At 32.3% G+C, this 20,070-nt stretch overlaps 1 protein-coding gene across 1 annotated transcript in view; it reads right to left on the bottom strand.

The window, feature by feature from the left end:
- Nucleotides 1-20,070, bottom strand: part of LOC124368967 (membrane alanyl aminopeptidase-like) — a 71,499-nt gene that overhangs the window by 30,978 nt on the left and 20,451 nt on the right. The window contains exons 2-5 of the mRNA XM_046826547.1: nt 14,598-14,889; nt 9,499-9,657; nt 2,399-2,704; nt 568-754 (exon numbers count right to left, since the gene is read on the bottom strand). Coding sequence (XP_046682503.1) covers nt 568-754; nt 2,399-2,704; nt 9,499-9,657; nt 14,598-14,889 — 944 coding nt within the window. The remainder of the gene's footprint in view (nt 1-567; nt 755-2,398; nt 2,705-9,498; nt 9,658-14,597; nt 14,890-20,070) is intronic.

Here is a 20,070-nt window from a genome sequence, read left to right as displayed (position 1 = left end):
TCAATAGATATAGTCTTGACTCTCTAACTGAGAGATCACGGGTTCAAATCCCAGGAAGGGTATGCAGTGTACTTCGAAGCCGACATAGTTGAATAATGAGGCTTAAAATAGAGTGAACATATAATTAAAATTTCTCTTCCCAAATAAATTACATTCTTTTTCAAAAAGTCTCATTATTAAGCAATTTAAGTAATACACTGTAGTGTTATAACTTAATTATGATTTTGATTATAATAATTCATTTTTTTAGATCTGCAATACTTTATTACAAATTTAACTGATTCATACATTCAGTTCTTCAAAAAATTATTATTTTGTTTTCATTTATTACACCATTTGAATGATGATAGTCTACTGTTGATAAGTGATCACTATATAAGTACCTGCCAAGTGTAAGTAACAGGTTTGTTATAATATTATGGGATACTCCATCAATCTGGTACATAAGCTATCTATATATACCATAGTTGGAATTATGTCTCAAAAGTATTCTTGGCCCATGATCAGTATATATAGTTTCTTAGTTAAGGAACTAAGAGTTGTGACATGAGAGACAAGACGACTCACCAGTGAGCCAGTGACTACATATTTGAGATGCTCAGTGAGGCCGGTGGTGAGCCAAGTGTTGTCCCAGCTGTCCATCGACACACTGTCCCCGAACCACTGGTGAGCCAGCCCACTGGCCAGTCCGAGAGCTATCTGCTGCATATACCATGCAGAAGATCTCTCAGGGGTTACCAGGATGGCTTCTTCCCTATATAACAATATTGTAGTAAATATGCAATCAAAACTTATTTGTAGGCAGTACTGTGACTGCAAAACTTACTGATACATAAATAAAGTGTCATCATATGAAAAATTATGGAAATCAATGAAACAGTCTACAACTAATTATAATAACGTTGCATAAATAGGTTTTAATTTTCAAGACCATTAAGACACAAACACGAGGTTACCGAGGATGGGTATGCAACAGCTGCCACAGTCAGGGCTATTCTTTCGAGAAATGTTCTAAGATATTAACACTCAAATTTTAGTTAATTTTGGATTTAATTGATTGAAAAGTATTACTTTCAAAAGGTTATGCATATTGTCACGTTATTAATACTATAAAAATTTGCTTTTATTTCAAACAAATGTTTAATATCTAAAACACGTTGTATTATGGAAATAGTTTAAATATTTTGGTGATGCCGATAATACTTGATATGGAATAGAAAATAGAGTTTTTTGTTCTTTTCTATCGAATCGTCAGCTAGTAAAAATTACAGTATCTACTGCCAAGTGTTATAAGCCTTATATCAGTAAATATAATGGTATACCATGGGTATATTGTATCAAATAATTTAAAAGGCAATTTCATAAAAACAATGTGGATGATGATAATTCCTTGAATTGATAAAGAAAAATTATGTACTAATTTGGTTTGCATGTAAAAATTAAAATGTAGCTTTGTAGTTTTATATATTTTTTACTATTCGCTGGCTTAGAAGAATTTAAAAGTCTGCATGTTAATTGAAAAATGTTTAAGGAGAACAATGTGATACAGCAAAGGACATTTTGTAAAAATTCATTTGTGTTAAAAAGAGTATCAAACATAACAATAACAATGTTTCAGTGAATTTACGTAAAAAGCAAATTAGTATTAAAAAACTTTACTTTCAGCTATTAACAGTATCATGGAGGACACATTAATGACAATGACCTACATTTTAACCTATTTAATCTTCTTAAATTGTAACTTAAAAATTGATTGTGTATTGACATTTACCATTCATATGTCCCCATGATGACTTTCAAGCATTTAGAACACGCTGTTAACTTTTCAAACATTGGACATTTTAAAAGAATAGCAGGTGATAATTTTATAATATTTCAGTTGAAACATATACATTTAAGAACATTGTGTTCTTGTACACATTGTATTTTAAAGAATCTGAATCCCTGTTTAATACATAATTAGTAACTAAACATTTATTGTAACTGTATCCAAATATGATATTTTCTTTACTTATGGCTAATATAAACTATTAGTCTGTCATATTGTTTATTAGGCTACATTTTAATATTAGAAGGGGCATTGAACATTGTGAAATATAATGTAATATGTAGTAGATAATACACATATAATTGTTTTTTAGTTATTTTTGTTAAGTTTATACTTTTTTAATATTAAAACAACAAAGAAGTTTTAGAATTTTCCAGAATAACCAATAAAGCATTTGGATGCATATTAATTACTTGTATATATTTAAATCAGATATCTCCAATGTGTTTGCCACTAAAATAGGGGTGAAGAAGTGATTGAGGTTTTGCATTATTTTATAGAATTAAAACCAAGGTGGTCGTTGGTATAGCGAGCTCTTAATGTAATTAATGTGTTATAAATAAAACTTACGAGTAACTAATGAGTCCCCATCCTTCAGATGAGCCGACGAAGAACTCAGGGATTACAACCTGCTCTAGAGTGGCATGAGAGTAGACCTGACCAGTGTAATCGTTGAGAGCACTTAGTAGACTTGCTGTCACTCTATTGGCCCAGGCCGTGTGGTTGCTGTACGGGTACGGGGCACGGGTGTGTACCAGTGTGGCTCCGACATTGCTGGTTTGTAGCTGGAAAGTGTTGTGGTCCAGCACGACCCATGCCACAGAGTGGATTGGCAACTCTGGGTAGCCATCAAACCGGAAAACTTTTGTTGTATCTCTGATGAACAAATTACAGTTAATTAAATATGCAATATGTGTCACCTGTATGTTCATATTGGTCTAATGCAAGGGAAAACTTGAAGGTCATTATGCTTTAGGCAATGCACAAAGTAAAAATGAAATGGGACTGTAAAAATAAATGTTCATAAATTAATTTCATAACAATGTTTTAAAAGCAGTGTTGTTTTGAAGATGCATAGTTTTAGAACTCAATTTGCATGATATACCACGAATGGTACAATTTTAATTAAGTAGTATTTTGTTTGTTTTGTGGAATATTAAAAACCTGTTACTTTTTAATATTTCACTGATGCAATTTTAAGACAACATTTTGTAAATTAAACAAATTTATTATTAAACAGTTTTGTTAGAACGGTTAAAAAATGTACAGAAAGGGAAGATAGGAGATCAAAAAGGATAAATAATGCACAAAAGCATACTACCTGTGCGGTGTTCACATCTATCAGAAAAAAGTTTCAATGTACCATTAGATTTTCTAGAATTATTGTTAGCTGATTTAATTTCAATGTTATATTACCTTCAAATCAGGAGACTCAATTCATTTACTCATTTCTGAATTAAGACGAAAATTTTCCGTACTATTAACGAGAAGCTCCAAATATTTGACAAGAATAGTTTGTTTATTGCTAAGGCAAGTGCAGTATATGGTGATGGTTGTGTCCTCCAATCACATCCCAGTAGAGCAATTCTCACGAATGTCTCTAACAGCTCTAAAGCCATCCTCATAGAAGATGCAGGTATACACTGCGCAGATTATTCAGATTTCCAACAAATACAGTGACTGACAATCAGTGGCGTGACCAGGATTGGAGTTCGGAGTTCGGGGTCCTCATATTTCATGAAGGCAGCGGGGTAGACTGATTTCTTACTTTTCAACATTATGTATTAAAGATACAATATGTTTGACAATTGTGAACCAAAACTTCCAGGTTGTAGAAGGATTTGATTATCCATAAACTATACTAAACAAAACACAAAACAGCCTCTTATATAGTTATAGGTTCTCGTCACCAACTTACAAAAGTGCATGAAACTATATTTCTTTCTATTAATATGCAATGGATATTAATAGAAAGATATAATATATATGGATGTTAAGTATATGGATATTAATATATATATATATATATATATATATATATATATATATATATATATACTACCCTAGCTGATAATTTCCTACTAATATAACAAGAGAGCCTGCCCGCGATGCCGCACCGTACTGTTGCACTACATTAACAGTGATTTATTACAGTGTTAGGATTAGGTGAAGGTAACTAGTGCAAATTAAAATATGATTTTGTTTTTTATTTTAAATCTTAAATTTAAGCTTGGACAATGTACTATTTGATTTAACATTAAAACTGTAAGTTGAATTTATCGATGTTAGAAGATTTTATTGTTTTTCTTGGACAGTCTGAGGAGCTCGGTCTCAAATGAATATGCCTTTATTCACAATTATATTAATGAATAGTTTTGTTTGGATAATTTATTATTGTTGTGTTTTAGAAGTTTTATTTCGAGGTAGTGATTTTCCTTTGACGAATCAGAAAACGGCTATATCTTTATTTTCATTATAATATCTGGGCTATCAATATAATTTCCAGATATAAATGAATCCCTATATTTTTACCGTTGTACCGGGTGTAATATTTATTTTACAATTTTCTTAAGGCTGGGCTGTAACACTTTTATCCAGACAATATTGGATGTTTTTTGTTGATTTTCAGTTGAAAATCTGAAATAAATGTATATGTGTGGATTTAGTGCACTTCATTTGTATTAAATAGATAAAATAATGAAAATTTGTGTGTGCTATGGGTTTATAAGTGTGTGACTTTTTATTAATGAACTTTACTTATCAGCTGTGATTCAGTATTTTAGTTTGTCCCTATTTTGTGTGATCTACAAGGATTTTATATGATTTCCTTCACTGATTTTATATTTTACAGCTACAATAAAGTTGTAACTGAAAGTGATATGAAGAAAAGTTTAGTGTATTAGTAGTGATAAAGTGATTTAAGTTTTCTAATGAGGACAAATGAACGTAACTTTACATTTGAAGTAAATTATATTAAAAATGTACAAAGCTTATCTAATCTTAAATATGAAATAATAATAAAGAAGGTGTTCATGTTTGAAAAAAAATACTTTCTAGAAGATCCTGGTGATACCTCACTAAAATTTAAATTCAAGTTATGTAAATGCAAACAAATTACATTATTAATCCCGGGATATTCAATTTTACAATTTTTGTACTATATTATACACGTACTAAAGATTTTTTTGTTATGTGAAACCTGAACATTTTCAATCAGTATTTGGCTCTTGTGTTGTCCTCTTATCTACTTTTGTATAATTCTACCAATTATACAAACGTAAATAGGTTTATTTAAACCCCTAATTATATGATTTAGATTTTAAATTTAAGGGAAGCTGCATAACTCTTTGCAATAATGGACAATTAAAACATAGCTTTATAGTGGATAGAGATTGCTGTCTTTAATAACAACACATAAGAATTGAAATTGAGCACTTCTGTAGTATTTGTGTATATTTAGAAAAGTTGAATAGAATGAAATCTTGGTATTTTAGTGCAGTTAAAAAAAAATTGTTGGTATACAGCTTAACTCAAGTTTGTAATTACTGTGAAATAAACAAAAAACTAAGAATTTTAACATAATAATGAGAGTGAACTGTTGGAGATATTTTATTTTTTGAAACATGAAAATTCCCAAATGTTTAGTGTGAAAATCCTAGTGCACAATTCAACTCTTTGAGTCCCTGTCAATTGTTACTTGAACTGATGATAAACAGACTAATAATTTTAAGAACCAAAATTACTGATGATCATCTTCAGTTAGACCTGAAAGGAAAAGCATTCAATCATTATACAGATACTCCTAACTTTTGTTTGAAGATTTCGCTAAATTGTATTTCCTATTTTGAATGTGTAGTTTAGACAAAGCAAAGCTGACCGTTTTTTTACCCTTTCCAGTAATATTATTAAGGTTTCCAAAAAGGTTTGAACATTTTTCTCATCAACATTTTTAGCTATAAAAAAAACTGTGCAGGATAAAAAGAAGTTTGATGATACCTTTACATTCAGAATGTATTTATAACATTCTGGAACTAAAGATAAAATAATGGAATGGTTTAATAGGGCTTAATATTGTTCTTACTCGTATATTTAATACTTTGAGCATGTGATAACACTCTATTAAGCATATATGAGTGGAAGTGTGGAAGACCAAACAGTGTAAATGGTAGTTAATAGATTCCTGAAATAAATACTAAAACACTAGTGAACTAAAATTATGAAAAATATGTATAATTAAAATGTAGGATATTAAACTAAATCGTAATTAATTTTTAAACAGTTGAAAGGTTTCCAGATTTGAAGTACATAAAAATTATTTCACATATCAAGTCTGAGAAAATTTGTGTTTGCAAAAATAGGGTTAATTCAGGATTGGCCAAGGTTTCAAGAGTTCAGGGAATCCTTCAGTATAAAACATTACAAATTAAATAAATCAGCCATTTTCTTGGCTGGATTCGGTACAGTGAAGTCATATGGTGAGAACCCTTCTTAAACAATGGTGAAGCCAAAGAAACTCTTTCTTTTTCATTCCCGAAGTAGAGTACATTTCCGTTACTAATTTTGCAACAAAATATCTAGGAATTTTAGAGTTGTTCTTCAAAAATAATTCTATAAGTTCACTAAGTTTGTCACTTGATTATCTAGGACTGGTATAGATTTAGGCTGTGTTGGACAGAGGTTTTATCACAGACAGTGACATAGATAGCTTGTATGATTACATGTTTTAAGGAGCTCCACCTATCTTAGATTGAGTTTCATTATGACAAGTGCTGTGGTTTAAACACACACACAAAATACAAAACAAATATGTCCCATTATTTCTATCCCAAAGTAAAAATTATTATTTCACTAAATGTTATACTACAATTTCATTATTTGTACTTATTCTTACAGCTGTTATATATTTATTTGCTACTTAACATAAATAAGAGCCCATTATGATATGAAAATTCAACTTATATTAATAATTAAAATTTAAAAAATCAATGTAACACACTAAAATTTTTAAAATAGAAAGAAATGTTATGAAAATCACATAGGTGTGATAAAAATATTAAATAAAAATAAACTGATACAATAGATTATTGAAGAACCCAGTAGAACGTAACAAGAGAGTGGACAGACGCAGAGTTGGACGACCTGCTCTTTTACTTTTGGCTCTAAAATCAATAGAGTTCTTTCATGGAGCAAGAGGAGGTACCTATGTACCAAGTTTAAAGTTCATAGAACCTTTCTATAAAGAATTACAGCACAGATGGACAGACAGACAGATAGACGAACTTCCCTTTGATCTTTTAACAACAAAATAAATATTGTTCCTTCATGTCCCAAGTTTAAAGTCTCTGGGACCTTTCTATTAAAATTGATAGAACATACAGACAGCCAGACTGGCTGTGCTTTGATCTTTTAACCACGAAATCAATACGGTTCTTCCTTAGACCAAGAGATACCCATATCCCAAGTTTAAAGTCCCTGGGAACTTTCTATTAAGATTGATAGAACATACAGACAGCCAGACTGGCTGTGCTTTGATCTTTTAACCACGAAATCAATACGGTTCTTCCTTAGACCAAGAGATACCCATGTCCCAAGTTTAAAGTCTTTGGGACCTTTCTGCTAAGACTTATCGAACAGACAGATAGATAGACGGACTTACCTTTGACCCTTTGATCCCAAAGGTAGTAGCGTTCTTTCTTAGAGCAATAGGAATACATGTACCTACCAAGTTTCAAGTCTCTAGTACCTTTATATTATGAGTTATCGCACAGACGGTTAACAGACAGACGGACGTGGCGGATAGACAGACGGACTAACCTTTGACCTTTTGATCCCAAAGGTAATAGTGTTCTTTCTTAGAGCAATAGGAATACATGTACCTACCAAGTTTCAAGTCTCTGGTACCTTTATATTATGAGTTATCGAACAGACGGTTAACAGACAGACGGATGTGGCGGATAGACAGACGGAGTTACCTTTGACCTTTTGATCCCAAAGGTAATAGCGTTCTTTCTTAGAGCAATAGGAATACATGTACCTACCAAGTTTCAAGTCTCTGGTACCTTTATATTATGAGTTATCGAACAGACGGTTAACAGACAGACGGATGTGGCGGATAGACAGACGGAGTTACCTTTGACCTTTTGATCCCAAAGATAATAGCGTTCTTTCTTAGAGCAATAGGAATACATGTGCCTATCAAGTTTCAAGTCTCTGGTACCTTTATATTATGAGTTATCGAACAGACGGTTAACAGACAGACGGACGTGGCGGATAGACAGACGGATGTGGCGGATAGACAGACGGACAATGACACGATTTCAGTAAGGCCCTTAATAAATCATGAGATAAGGCGCTACAATAAAGCTATACTCCCCACAAGATAACCAAGGCTATGGAATCACAGCACAAAACCCCCACGCAAATGGAATGCTGTCAGAGAACGGTATTGGACTGTTTATAAATATGATTCAATACTTGCATAGCGTTTGAGAAAGGAAAAACATATACATACACATAGCACAGACCTGTTCAAAAGTATAATTTTTTTAAAGTCTACAACTGAGAAAACACGAATAGCTTTTTTATACACCCACAATGAAACGGTACGTTTATTTACGTCTTTGGACTGCAACTGTATTTGACTAATTTTATATCCCAGTGCATTGAACAATATTTGTGTTACAGTCCGTCTTTGTTTTATACGAAACATATTTATTTTTATGTAATAAATAAGATTCACTAACTGCTCGTGATTAATTGGGATATACAAGACTAAAGTTTATCATTATCTGTGGAGGATTTAGTATTTTTAGAGGTTCCTTACTGATCCTTAAAGTCAGGGCCGTGCGCAGAATTTTATTTAGGGGGGGGGGGTTCTATATTTATTTTATGAAATAAAAAAGAAGAAACTTAAATAAGTAATAGATTAAAAATTAATACGTATGGGTATGGAAAATGAGTTTATTATAAAATTGTAAAACTACATACTTTTAATACATTTATAACTCATTCTTTAAACAAAGTAAAAACTTTTTCAAATAAAAACATATGTGATCTACTCTTTCAATAAGTTGATGCGTCGAGGTACAGAAAAAAAATTCATCTAATACTGAGTTCACATCTACTTCAATGTCTCGATGAATGTTCAGTGATGCCAATCCGTTCAATCGATTTTCACTCATGGTAGAACGCAAATAATTTTTCAACCTGCGTAATGTTGAGAAAGAGCGTTCGTTTGTCGAAGTTGTTACTGGTAGTACAGCCATTACCCTCAAGATTTTATGGACATTAGGAAAAGCATCCTCATTGCAGACATCAAGAGCATCGAGAGAATTTTTGATATTTTTGTCCAAAATTCGTCTTCGCCAAATCCGCACTTCACTGATCCATACTTCAGGAGAATCAGCATTCAAAATCGTAGCGTACTTAGAAAAGAGTTGTTTGCAGGCTTCTTCATCTAGGGTTGAAGTTTTCGATGGAAAAAGACATCCAAAATTTGTAAACTGACGGCGCAATAGAGCACAATTAAACTGATATATGGAAACAATATGTTATATCCCAATCTTCAAGGGGGGGGGGGTTTGAACCCCCAAAACCCCCCCATGCGCACGGGCCTGCTTAAAGTTATTAGTCACTTTTAAAAGTTCTTGTCGAGCGACACGTATACTTACGTTACGTTGTGCACAGAAGTATGTCTAACATTCGAGAGAACGAACAGCGATCTGTTCACTGTGATGTCCAGCACGAATTTTGTCCTGTGAGGGGGTTCGTCATAGCATGGAAACACCTTTCTAGCATTTGTTGGTTCGAAGTTAGTCACTGCCATGTATCTGTAAAACATAGATATTGGTATAGTTTGTGATTTATTTAAGAAACGCAGGTTACGAACAATAGATGTAATCATTGAAGACAGTAGATTCCGCAAGTTCCCTTCTATCCACCTGATTAGATTTCTGTTGAACACGAAATTGGTTCTACTCTAACTTCCAATAAAATTGTTGTAAAATCATTGAAATACACTTTTGACTTAATATAGATTATTAAAATTAAATAGTTGCTGAAATTAAGTACCTAATAAATGGTGTCGGATCAATAATTTGAAAAAATTATGAAAATAATACTATTTTTTACATTAAGTAATCGTGTAACATTGGTTGTGTATTGTTGGTAGTGTAGAAATCTTGACACACGTGTGGAAATTAAAACAATTGCAGCACATCAAACAAAAATGACCATGCAAGAACAATTTGTAAATTAATCTCCAAACAGCTTTCGACATTCAGTTGAATACGCAAAATTCGTAGGATAGGTAATTTTTTTAACACTAGAGTACTGCCCATAAATTACTTCAACTTTCGTAACACCCGAACAGGTATAGCTGTACAGCATAAGGTACGGTAATTTTCCAGAACTCATTAACAATTTGTAAATTGTAATGATCCAGGAAAATCGAAATGTTCAAAATAAACATCACATACGGATACAAATAATTTTTCTTCAGAACAGAATTGTCTAAGATTTGCCAAAATATACACGTCTAAGCTTTGGTCAACTGTAGTGTAATGTCAGTGGAACTTGCTATTTGTGAAATATCTTTGTAAAATGTCGGTTGATTTCTTTAGATGGGGAAATATTTTACCACTCTAGAGACTTCAGTTATCGCTTTGCTACACTAAGCAGAATATAGATCCACAATTCCACGAAACAATGATCGAAGCGTGGTGTGTCGGGTCGAAGATGTTTTACTAGGCTACGGATTAATTGAAAGTACCTTACTATGACAAATTGCTTGCATGATGTGGGTTACTGGCAGGCTTGTGTCAGCTGGAAAGCGATATAATATTAGGTTCGCTCAGTGTAACTAAGCTAATTCTAGGAGTTTCTACGTGAAAGATCAACCAGCCTTTTGTAATGAAAGTCCACAAAGACTAATGCCAATTAGTGATGGCTCATTGTGGACTGCTAAGAGTTTCGATATGGTTACAGAATTATGACGAATGGTGTCTAAAATTTATTATTTAGTTGTTACCCGCTCGAATTTCTCTGCAGTATGACAAGGATGTGGTAGCCAACCTCTCTTTACAGCGAAATCCCGAGTAATCCAAAGACAAATGATTGCCACGGAGATATCCCCACCTCTAGAATCATTTACAACTCTCTCAATGTTTACTTGCAAGTGTGAAGGATACTGGAGATAAACATTTAGGGACGAGCGGCCTCTGGAAATCAGGGACGTTTCACCCGGTGTCGGTTACGCTTGTTGCCTAAATGCGCACGTCTCTTTCCTTGACCCGTGGCCTCGGAAATATAGATGAGAGGCATTTGAATTTTATCCAATCTTGTATGCTTTCCCATTAAATATCGGGACAATTCAAATCACATTTCTCTGTATTCAACTAAGAAATCGGTATGGCTCGCCTCAATTTGTCATATGCGTGTGGAATAAGTTAATTACAAGCACGCTTGTTTATGTCACTGATCCCCCACATTCCTGTTTTCGACTGACCGGAAACATATAATACGTTTTTCAACATTTAATCTAGTTCAAAAAGGTTTCCGTTACAAAATAAACAGAAAAGTGTTCAAATACAGTTCATTAAGTGTGATAACTTCACCAAGCGACATACGAAAACTGACAGTCGCACTTACGGTTCAGCAGTATACACAGTTTTGAAAAATTGTAACTACCATGGTTTGGTTATAAGCGGATCTGTTATATTCGTGTCCTAATTAGTAACTAATCGTATTATTCAAATAAAAACTTTATTCAAGAATAACCATTTGTTTATGATGCAGCTCTTTTCATCCCCTCTAGCCGATACTATTTTAGGAGAAAATCTAAGAAAAAACATATAAACACATACTAAAACTATTAATTAAAAATACAAATAAAAATACAGATGATAATTTGTATCCCAAATTTAAATTCCAAATACATTGTACAACAAATAATAAATATTGTTGTATACATCAATAAATTGATAAACAACCAAAACAAACATTATATATATATATATATCAATACATATTTTACATATAACTACACATAACTTTATACATTTTTACAATTCGGTATATTATATTTACATTAAAAAAAACACAAGGAAATAAGGCATAACCATCTGAGAAATATATAAAGAAAACTTTGATTTTAAAATTTAAAAATTGACTAAAGCATTAATTAAAGCATTCGGCCGTCTTAAATCATATCATGACTGTATTACAAGTCACGTAAAACCAACTGAAATAAAACAATTTCATTCCATTCGATTAGCAATTCATAAATTACGGCGTACTTGTGATATTAATTAATGTAAGACGTTATGCTAATTAATGTATGACGTATGCCTTACAAGGCTTCGACGATGCTTGTGACATAGCCCTATAGTGAACTGCATCGGAAAAAATTGCACGTTTAAAAATCACTTCATTGAAAAGTGATATTGTATTAAGTGCTTCTTTAAGGACCATTATTTTATTAATACAGTTACCAGAATTTAGTACTATGTACCAAAACTCATGACGGAATTGTATTCGTAAAATTATTCTAAAACTAAAAAGAGTTACTTACTTCCTTTTAGATATGGGTGTATTCAAAAGGCATAAAACCCATTATTAATGGTTTTGATGAATAATGATTTAGTATATGCGAGTATTTTACAATAGGAGAGTAAAGAAATTGCAAGTGACCGAGTAAAATATTGATTTTAAATGCGAATTTGTTACACACGAAATGAGAACATTGCGAGGGGAGAAACCAAATACATCCTCTCTAAAATTCATTTTCAATACATTCACTTACTTCACGGTGTGTATTTACAGGAAAGTAATAGTGACGGATTACGATTGTGTAACTCTATAAATATACATGTGTACGACCAGAAGGTGTGTTGGGGTTTTGTCAGCATGGTTGACTGTTGTATACATAGATGGCGTGTTATAAGCGTTATACTTAACTTAGCACGAACGTTACAGGAGGTTACGAACGTTAATGTTACTCAGCAGTAACAATAAGTGCTTCTCTTCGTGGAAGGGTACCACATTACAAAATAACCTATACAATTTTCCGGCTTGTGCTTATTTTTGAGCCTACAAGTAGAGCGTAACTTTTAATTACCACAAAGTTGTTATTTTTATTTCGTCATGAGATATTTTTTATTCAGATCGAAAGAAAGAATTACAGGGGCTATATAATTGGACATCGGATTATATTGGGTTTTAATATTAATATGCCTGTTATATGTTTCATTTTGATATGATGATATGATATGATGTATTTACCTGAAGAAGAGATCAGATTGCAGATCTCGAAACGTAGTGTTACTGATTTCTTGTTTCACTGAACGGTGGCAAATGTCAGGAAATCCTGTTTCCTTCATGATATATATGATTGACATTCCAAAGAATGTGCCGTCAGAATTAAGCTTTTAGCAATACGGAATTAAACTAATGACTATAATCTATAGTTTTATTTATTGTTAGTAAACTCAGCAAAAATAAAAAAAAAACAAATAAAAACTACTCATTTACTTTGCTAACTTTAGCCTAGTTTTATTCGTTAATTTAGTCCAAGTTTTTTATCTAATGTTAAAACAATAAATCCAACTCTAATAATGATTGTCTCCGGTTAAAAACGGAAAAAAAAAAAGGAAAACATTATGAATAAGTGAAAAAAGCTTATGAGATAAATATCGGCAACGTTAAATGCCCGTGAATGTGGTCGCTAAGATGTATATTTTTAAATCATGACATACAAATTCCGAGATAAAAGGCAAATGCTATAACAGTGTACAGACTACATAATTAATTATACTGTAACTCCACAGAGGAAAAGAACGTAACCCTAATCTGTATAGCTAAGAGTATCTGTACGTTACATCCTTGATGCTTGATACCAAAATTTCAAAATACAATCTAAAACGATTTTGGGCATGTCGCCAGTTTTGTATTATAAGATTTACATAAATATTTGGTGTATACAATTTATTTCACTGGCTACTAGTCTGGTATGGTAAAAAAGTACTTGGTTGTTGAAAAAAATGAAAAATGCTTTATTAAAGAGGCGGAGTTGGGGTTGTCAAGCCCTCTCAACCACTCAACCTGAAACAGCTACCTTAGTTCTTGTTTGATATATATGATTAAAGTAGAAATATGATATAATTATGAAAATTATTTTAAGTTCCCTCTCATCAGCTTTAAACAGTGAATAGGAACATTCAAATTTCACCTCATTTGAAGAGGTAATGATTTAATATAAACCGAAACTATCGTATTCTTACCCTCCTAAGTTAGGAGTTGTCACAATATGGTGTTTGATTGCACAGCGAGATATGTGAACTGATGTCACTGTAATTCGTTATGGTTACAAGATACAGGGTGGGAGGGAAAATCCAAAAACAGCTTAATTGATTGGTACAACTTATATAAATGAAACCATTTAAGCTAATACGAGTAGTAACTTTAAGTGATTTTCTAAGGGGACAGGACCTAGAGTTTACAAATGTAACCAATAACAATTTCAAAGAACTTTATGAAGTCGGGAAAAATAGTGGTTAAAACTAATTTAACTCGCATAACCTGGAAAAAGCAGTAAATTAAAATATATTCTTGGAAAAGGGTCATTTTACTTGATACAAGATATCCATAAAAAACCACCGAACGGGAAATTTACGAAAATCAGTCATTTAAGATAATGGTGAAGAGAAAATATTATTTACTTTAATTTAAAATGCTGAACAAATTGAGTAAGTGAAATGTAATCTAAACTTACTTCTGCATTCGGTTGAAATGGTAGCCAACTTTGCAAAAACCAGCCATCTCGTTTTGGAAGGTGCCCGTGTATCCGATGGTGATGATGTAGTCCCCGGTGAGCCCAGGTCTCTCCAGTTTGATGTCCAGGAAGGAGCTGTTGTGTACGACATCTGATACACTTTCCTCCCTCCAACCACGTAGCCTGGAGTGGTACTGCACTGATACCCTGGAGGGGTCTATGTCAAGGCCTTCAGCGTGCAAAACGAAGCTGTCAGTAGATGTAGTTACGGTAACATTTATTTCCACGCTCGCTAGAACAAAGAAGTTACGTTATTTCACTAAAGGAATTCAAATTTGTCCCTATACGATTTGAAAAGTCGGCTGTGGAGAAACTTCTATACGACAACAATACGCCATAAGAATGGTTCAACCACTTTTACGACCTTATGTTTGATCCTAGATTGATGGGAGTTGTCTACGTTTAAAAGTATAACCAATACACAATCAAACGATTTTTATTTTTTATCCTAAAGTGTATAATTTTTCAATACTAAACGATGGAGCGCAAACAATAAAAAGATTGAAGTAGAGAACTTTACTGAAGACAGTATCAACAATACAAAGTGCTCCTCGACAGCTTTTTGGATACTGTATAAAAATACCAGTCTGTTTATCTTTTAACTTAAATTTAAACTGTTATAACTAATAGTGATTTCTGGAAGTGCATTGTTTTATTTTACTGTAAATGAATACATTTTTCTGAGGTGTTTCAGATGGAATATTTATTTTGTTTCTGAAGTAATTAGTGAAATAATAATTACTAAACATGAAGCACACAGTGAGGCAAGAGAAGGCATGACTCCTGATAATCTTATTATCGGCATTAGGTTATATCGTTAATGTTCAGGTTGTAAACATTTTAGACTCACAGTCGCTTAAAAAAACTTCCCTAAGAAATTAAATTTTTTTAGATAACTCCACGACGTATAATGGGCGTTTAAAGCAATGTCGTTATACACTGATGAACATATAAGTGTAGATTTTTACAGTATATGTATGAATACATCTCTAGAGTATATACAATGGCATGTTTTTAAGTTGTTTTTTGACCTAAGGAAATTACATTGTTTGTTACATTAATCTTTTCATAAATAAAAACAACTTATCCCCTTCAGCCATAATTCATATACGTGTTGTATAAAATCATATCTTTATCTTCAACTATTTTTATTTAGGCCTGATTATAAAGCTCCTAAGTACTAAAATTTCCGTGAAATGATCACACACTTTATATTTTTCTTATATAACAACAGATACTTGAAAGGGTTGTGACTACACAGTTTTTTTTTTTTTTTTTTAATTGTACCAACCAGAGATCGAACACTCGAACTTAATATGTGCACACACTTTATGGAAATCACTGTACAAGTATATCCAACACTTGGACTTATAGAATCCTCCAAGTTTTCTTTTGCAAAATGCATGAAACTACGATATCCCTTAAAACCAAATCCTCAAGATGATATTTGTGCTGAACTAGGATATACGATGTATAGGGTGCGGCAGAAGGCTGAGCCAGCCAATTCTCTGGTTGTGGGGGTGAGGAGAGAGTTATTCGTAATCATAGTCTTCCGTCGGGGTCTCTATTTCAGTACCAAACATGGTTTGGACTGAGAATATCTAGGCTTTGAATTGCGGGCTTTAAGAAAACAAAGATCAGTGATTACTACTCAAAGAGTGGATTGGCCTGACGGGTCACCAGGCAAGAGCATTCGTGAGGATAGTGTTCTAACACTGCCTTTACACACTGTTGAGATCGGATTATTGAGGAGGTGATAGTGTGAACGAGCTGTACAAAACTTAAGAGATCGTCCTCAGAACTATGTTGATGTTAATCCCGCCATTTTAAGAATATTTTAAAAATATAGTGAACATATAATTGTATTTCTACTGATATTTAAAGTAAACGCCATTTTTGAATATCTAGCTCCATTACTCTTTATAATTAAAAGACTGCTCAGTTTGTTCTGCCACACTCTGTATATAAATAGTATTAGTGTTCATAAAGCTGCAATTGACATTTCATGGCGGTATTTAGATCGAACTGGTTTAGAAGATTTTATCTTCAGACCTTAAAGTTTTGGAAGAAAGAAATGTACGGACCCATGGAATAACCTATACAATCCGCCCATAGTTAACTAAAATAGGATTATAATCGATAACTTTCCTCAAAAAATCCATCACTCTCAAAATTCAGGCTTTTATTTCAGATTTTATTTCTCCAGCATATATAATACACAAATTTAATATTATCTCATAGATAGTCTATATAAATGCGTGTAGTAGTGGTGAATGTTGTAATAACGCAAAGTAAGCCAGGGAGTGTTAACCACCATGTAATAGCTAATAAACCTGGAGGACCTTGAGTTCTTATCACAAGTTAAACACATGTGTTGAGCTTTATAATACAGTAATCTGTTAGCGAATCTTATCATAATGGTTTGATTCAACATTAGACTGCTCTTAATTCAGCCGAAATCTTTAGAAAAGAAGTGTTGCTTTACAAGTAATAGTTTACCGAGTGTGTTGAATTACAAAATTACATGACATATGTACAACAATATGTTATTGAATGCATATGTTAAAATTATTACTGAGATATATTTATTAACAAAAACAAGGAAACTTTAACATGAAATGTACTACACAGGTAATTTAAATACCGTTTATGAAATGTTTCTTTATCTAAAAGGGAATTATATTTAATAACTTCTAAGTCTTCTGTATTAATAATTGATTAAAAGTATAGAAAAAATATGTAGCTATTGTGACTTCTTAATATTCAAAATCAAGTTAAGGCGACAGAAAAACAATATTTGTGGACGTTAGGTTTTGTGCCTTACAGTTTTTGACACCTTGTGAATAGGTTAGATCGTCGAAAAGCGTAGTGTTCTATTTTTGTACAATGTAACGATAGAATGTAAAAATCATATAATTCTTTCAAACTTTGGGTGTATGAGATGAATTTTAAGTATTTGATATGTGTGTGTGTGTGTGTGTGTGTGTGTGTGTGTGTGTGTGTGTGTGTGTGTGTGTGTGTGTGTGTGTGTGTGTGTACATTTACAACAGTTAAAGGTAATTGTATTATTTAAATAGGAAAATCAAAATTCATGTCAGACATATTTTGAAAACTTGATTATGCAGGCATAATTGGTTTAAACCACATTGAAGGTTTAAAAAATGGTTGGACAAGGATGAGAAAATGAAATCAATATTTTTTATATATCTGATTTTATTTGAATGATTAATATTTGATATAGGTACTTACAATCTTATAATTCTAATTTCCAGTTAGGTTTTGACCATAAAAATATTCGACTTTAAGGATTAAAACGTGGCAGAAAATAGTTTTTTATATCCATAACTTTTACTAACTACATCCGAGGCTAAAAAATCTTTATGTGCTCAAATAAAACATATATACTCTAACTGAACGACCATTAGGATTTCATAAATAGTTTATAAAAAAAACAATTGAGAACATAGTCTTGCCTATGTAACTATTTACATCACTATACACAATAAAATAGTTTTCTATAATATGCAGCATTTTCCAATCTCCTGACCAACCTTTTAAATTTCTCATGGAGTACTGTGTATTTTTGTATTCAGGTTTAACACAGCATTCTAAGACATTTTAACCCATGAAGTACTTGTAATAACATCTGCAGTAAAAAAACCAAGTAATAAAAATTAGAATTCAATTTTTCAAAAATATTGAGCGCCCAGTATTAATAGGGTGGAAATAGATTTTCTTTAAATTCAGAAAATTATGAGGTATTAAGACTTGATACGCAATGGAACAAAACGTATAAACTAAAAAGCAATGAAATGAAGCATCTAAAATCCTTAATAGTGATTAGTTTACTTGCAAAAAATAAGAAAAGGAAACTGCATTGAGTAAACTTTAAATTTATTTAGATTTGCGCTGTTAAATGATTGTTTTATTTTTAAGGTATTATAATACCCGTAAGTTTTTAATGTAATTTAAATTATATAAATACAGCAATATAATTTTCTTTGTTTAAAGCTCATGACTGACGATGGGCAATTTGTAAGAATAAATGAATTTACAAACTCTCCAATCTCTTGTGATACTTTGCATTAGTGGCATGATAATATTGGTCTACTTATTACTGAATGAACTATCTAAAGTGGCCTCGTTTCGTTGTCACATACAGTAATTTGTTTACACATACGCTAATTATCATTTGGTAACCTTCAATAGCTCAGGCCTTTTTACCTGTTTGGTTGAAGATTCTTATTTTGAAATACCCAACAGTTTGATATTTCCTGTCTTAAATGTTACGTTTATTTATTTACTGTGTTCTTGTTTCTAAAGAGTTTTGTTTACTATACATATATACAATTTTACAACTGTGAAACGCAATTCTAATGTTCAGAAAAACCTAATATGATAGATTTTTACTTTCACTGCTAAACACTGTTATCTGGCTGCATCTACATATGCAGTAAGGGACAGTTTGAAAAGCTGTTTGTAGAAAATATCTGAAGAAAATAATTGGCAAGCTAACAAACTGTGCATTCCATACGGAAAATGCCAGCACCCAAAAGTAATCTTTACTATAGAATACGATAACCAATTCTAGTGGAAACTGAAATTTGTACTATTCATGTCCGGAGTAAGTAAAGATGATGAGTTATGTCTAAAATGTATACATGTCTTCTTCAAGAGTAAGGCTGTTCAAGATTTGCTTCCACGGGGTAAGAATGATACAGTTTTACCCAAAATGTGTAGATTCAGTTGGAAGTGATACTTGCTTCCTATCATACAATCAGTGTGGATAAAACTTTCCGTCAGAGGCATAGTGAGTCGCTAAAATCACAGCATAGAGTTCACTGTACACTATCTGATTGTCGTAAACAAATCAAGTTTGCATTCAGTTGTCGTGCATCTTTATTGACGGTTGCACACTTCTTTGATGTATCGAGATACTGACAAATTCTGAAACATCTATTCATCACTGTGATGGCACACTTCTTTGATGTATCGAGATACTGACAAATTCTGAAACATCTATTCATCACTGTGATGGCACACTTCTTTGATGTATCGAGATACTGACAAATTCTGAAACATCTATTCATCACTGTGATGGCACACTTCTTTGATGTATCGAGATACTGACAAATTCTTAAACATCTATTCATCACTATGATGTACTTATATACAACAAGACACAGTAACACATTGAGAGACTTTTTGAACGATAGTATATCTAACCAGTGCCGCTACATTTAACGTTTGGTTTAACGACGCGTAAAACATGACCAACGGATAAATCGGAATGCGCCAATCGCGGTATACGATAAACAATATAGCTGAAATGAATGACAACGTCGTAATTACGTAACAATTTAATATAATTTCTATGGAGGAAAACAAGGAAGTAAGTCGCATTAATTATTGT

Source organism: Homalodisca vitripennis, chromosome X, assembly GCF_021130785.1.
Source record: "Homalodisca vitripennis isolate AUS2020 chromosome X, UT_GWSS_2.1, whole genome shotgun sequence".
In the NCBI taxonomy this organism is placed as follows: domain Eukaryota; kingdom Metazoa; phylum Arthropoda; class Insecta; order Hemiptera; family Cicadellidae; genus Homalodisca; species Homalodisca vitripennis.
Note: the sequence above shows the minus strand (reverse complement) of the source record. Positions and strands in the feature narration are given on the sequence as shown.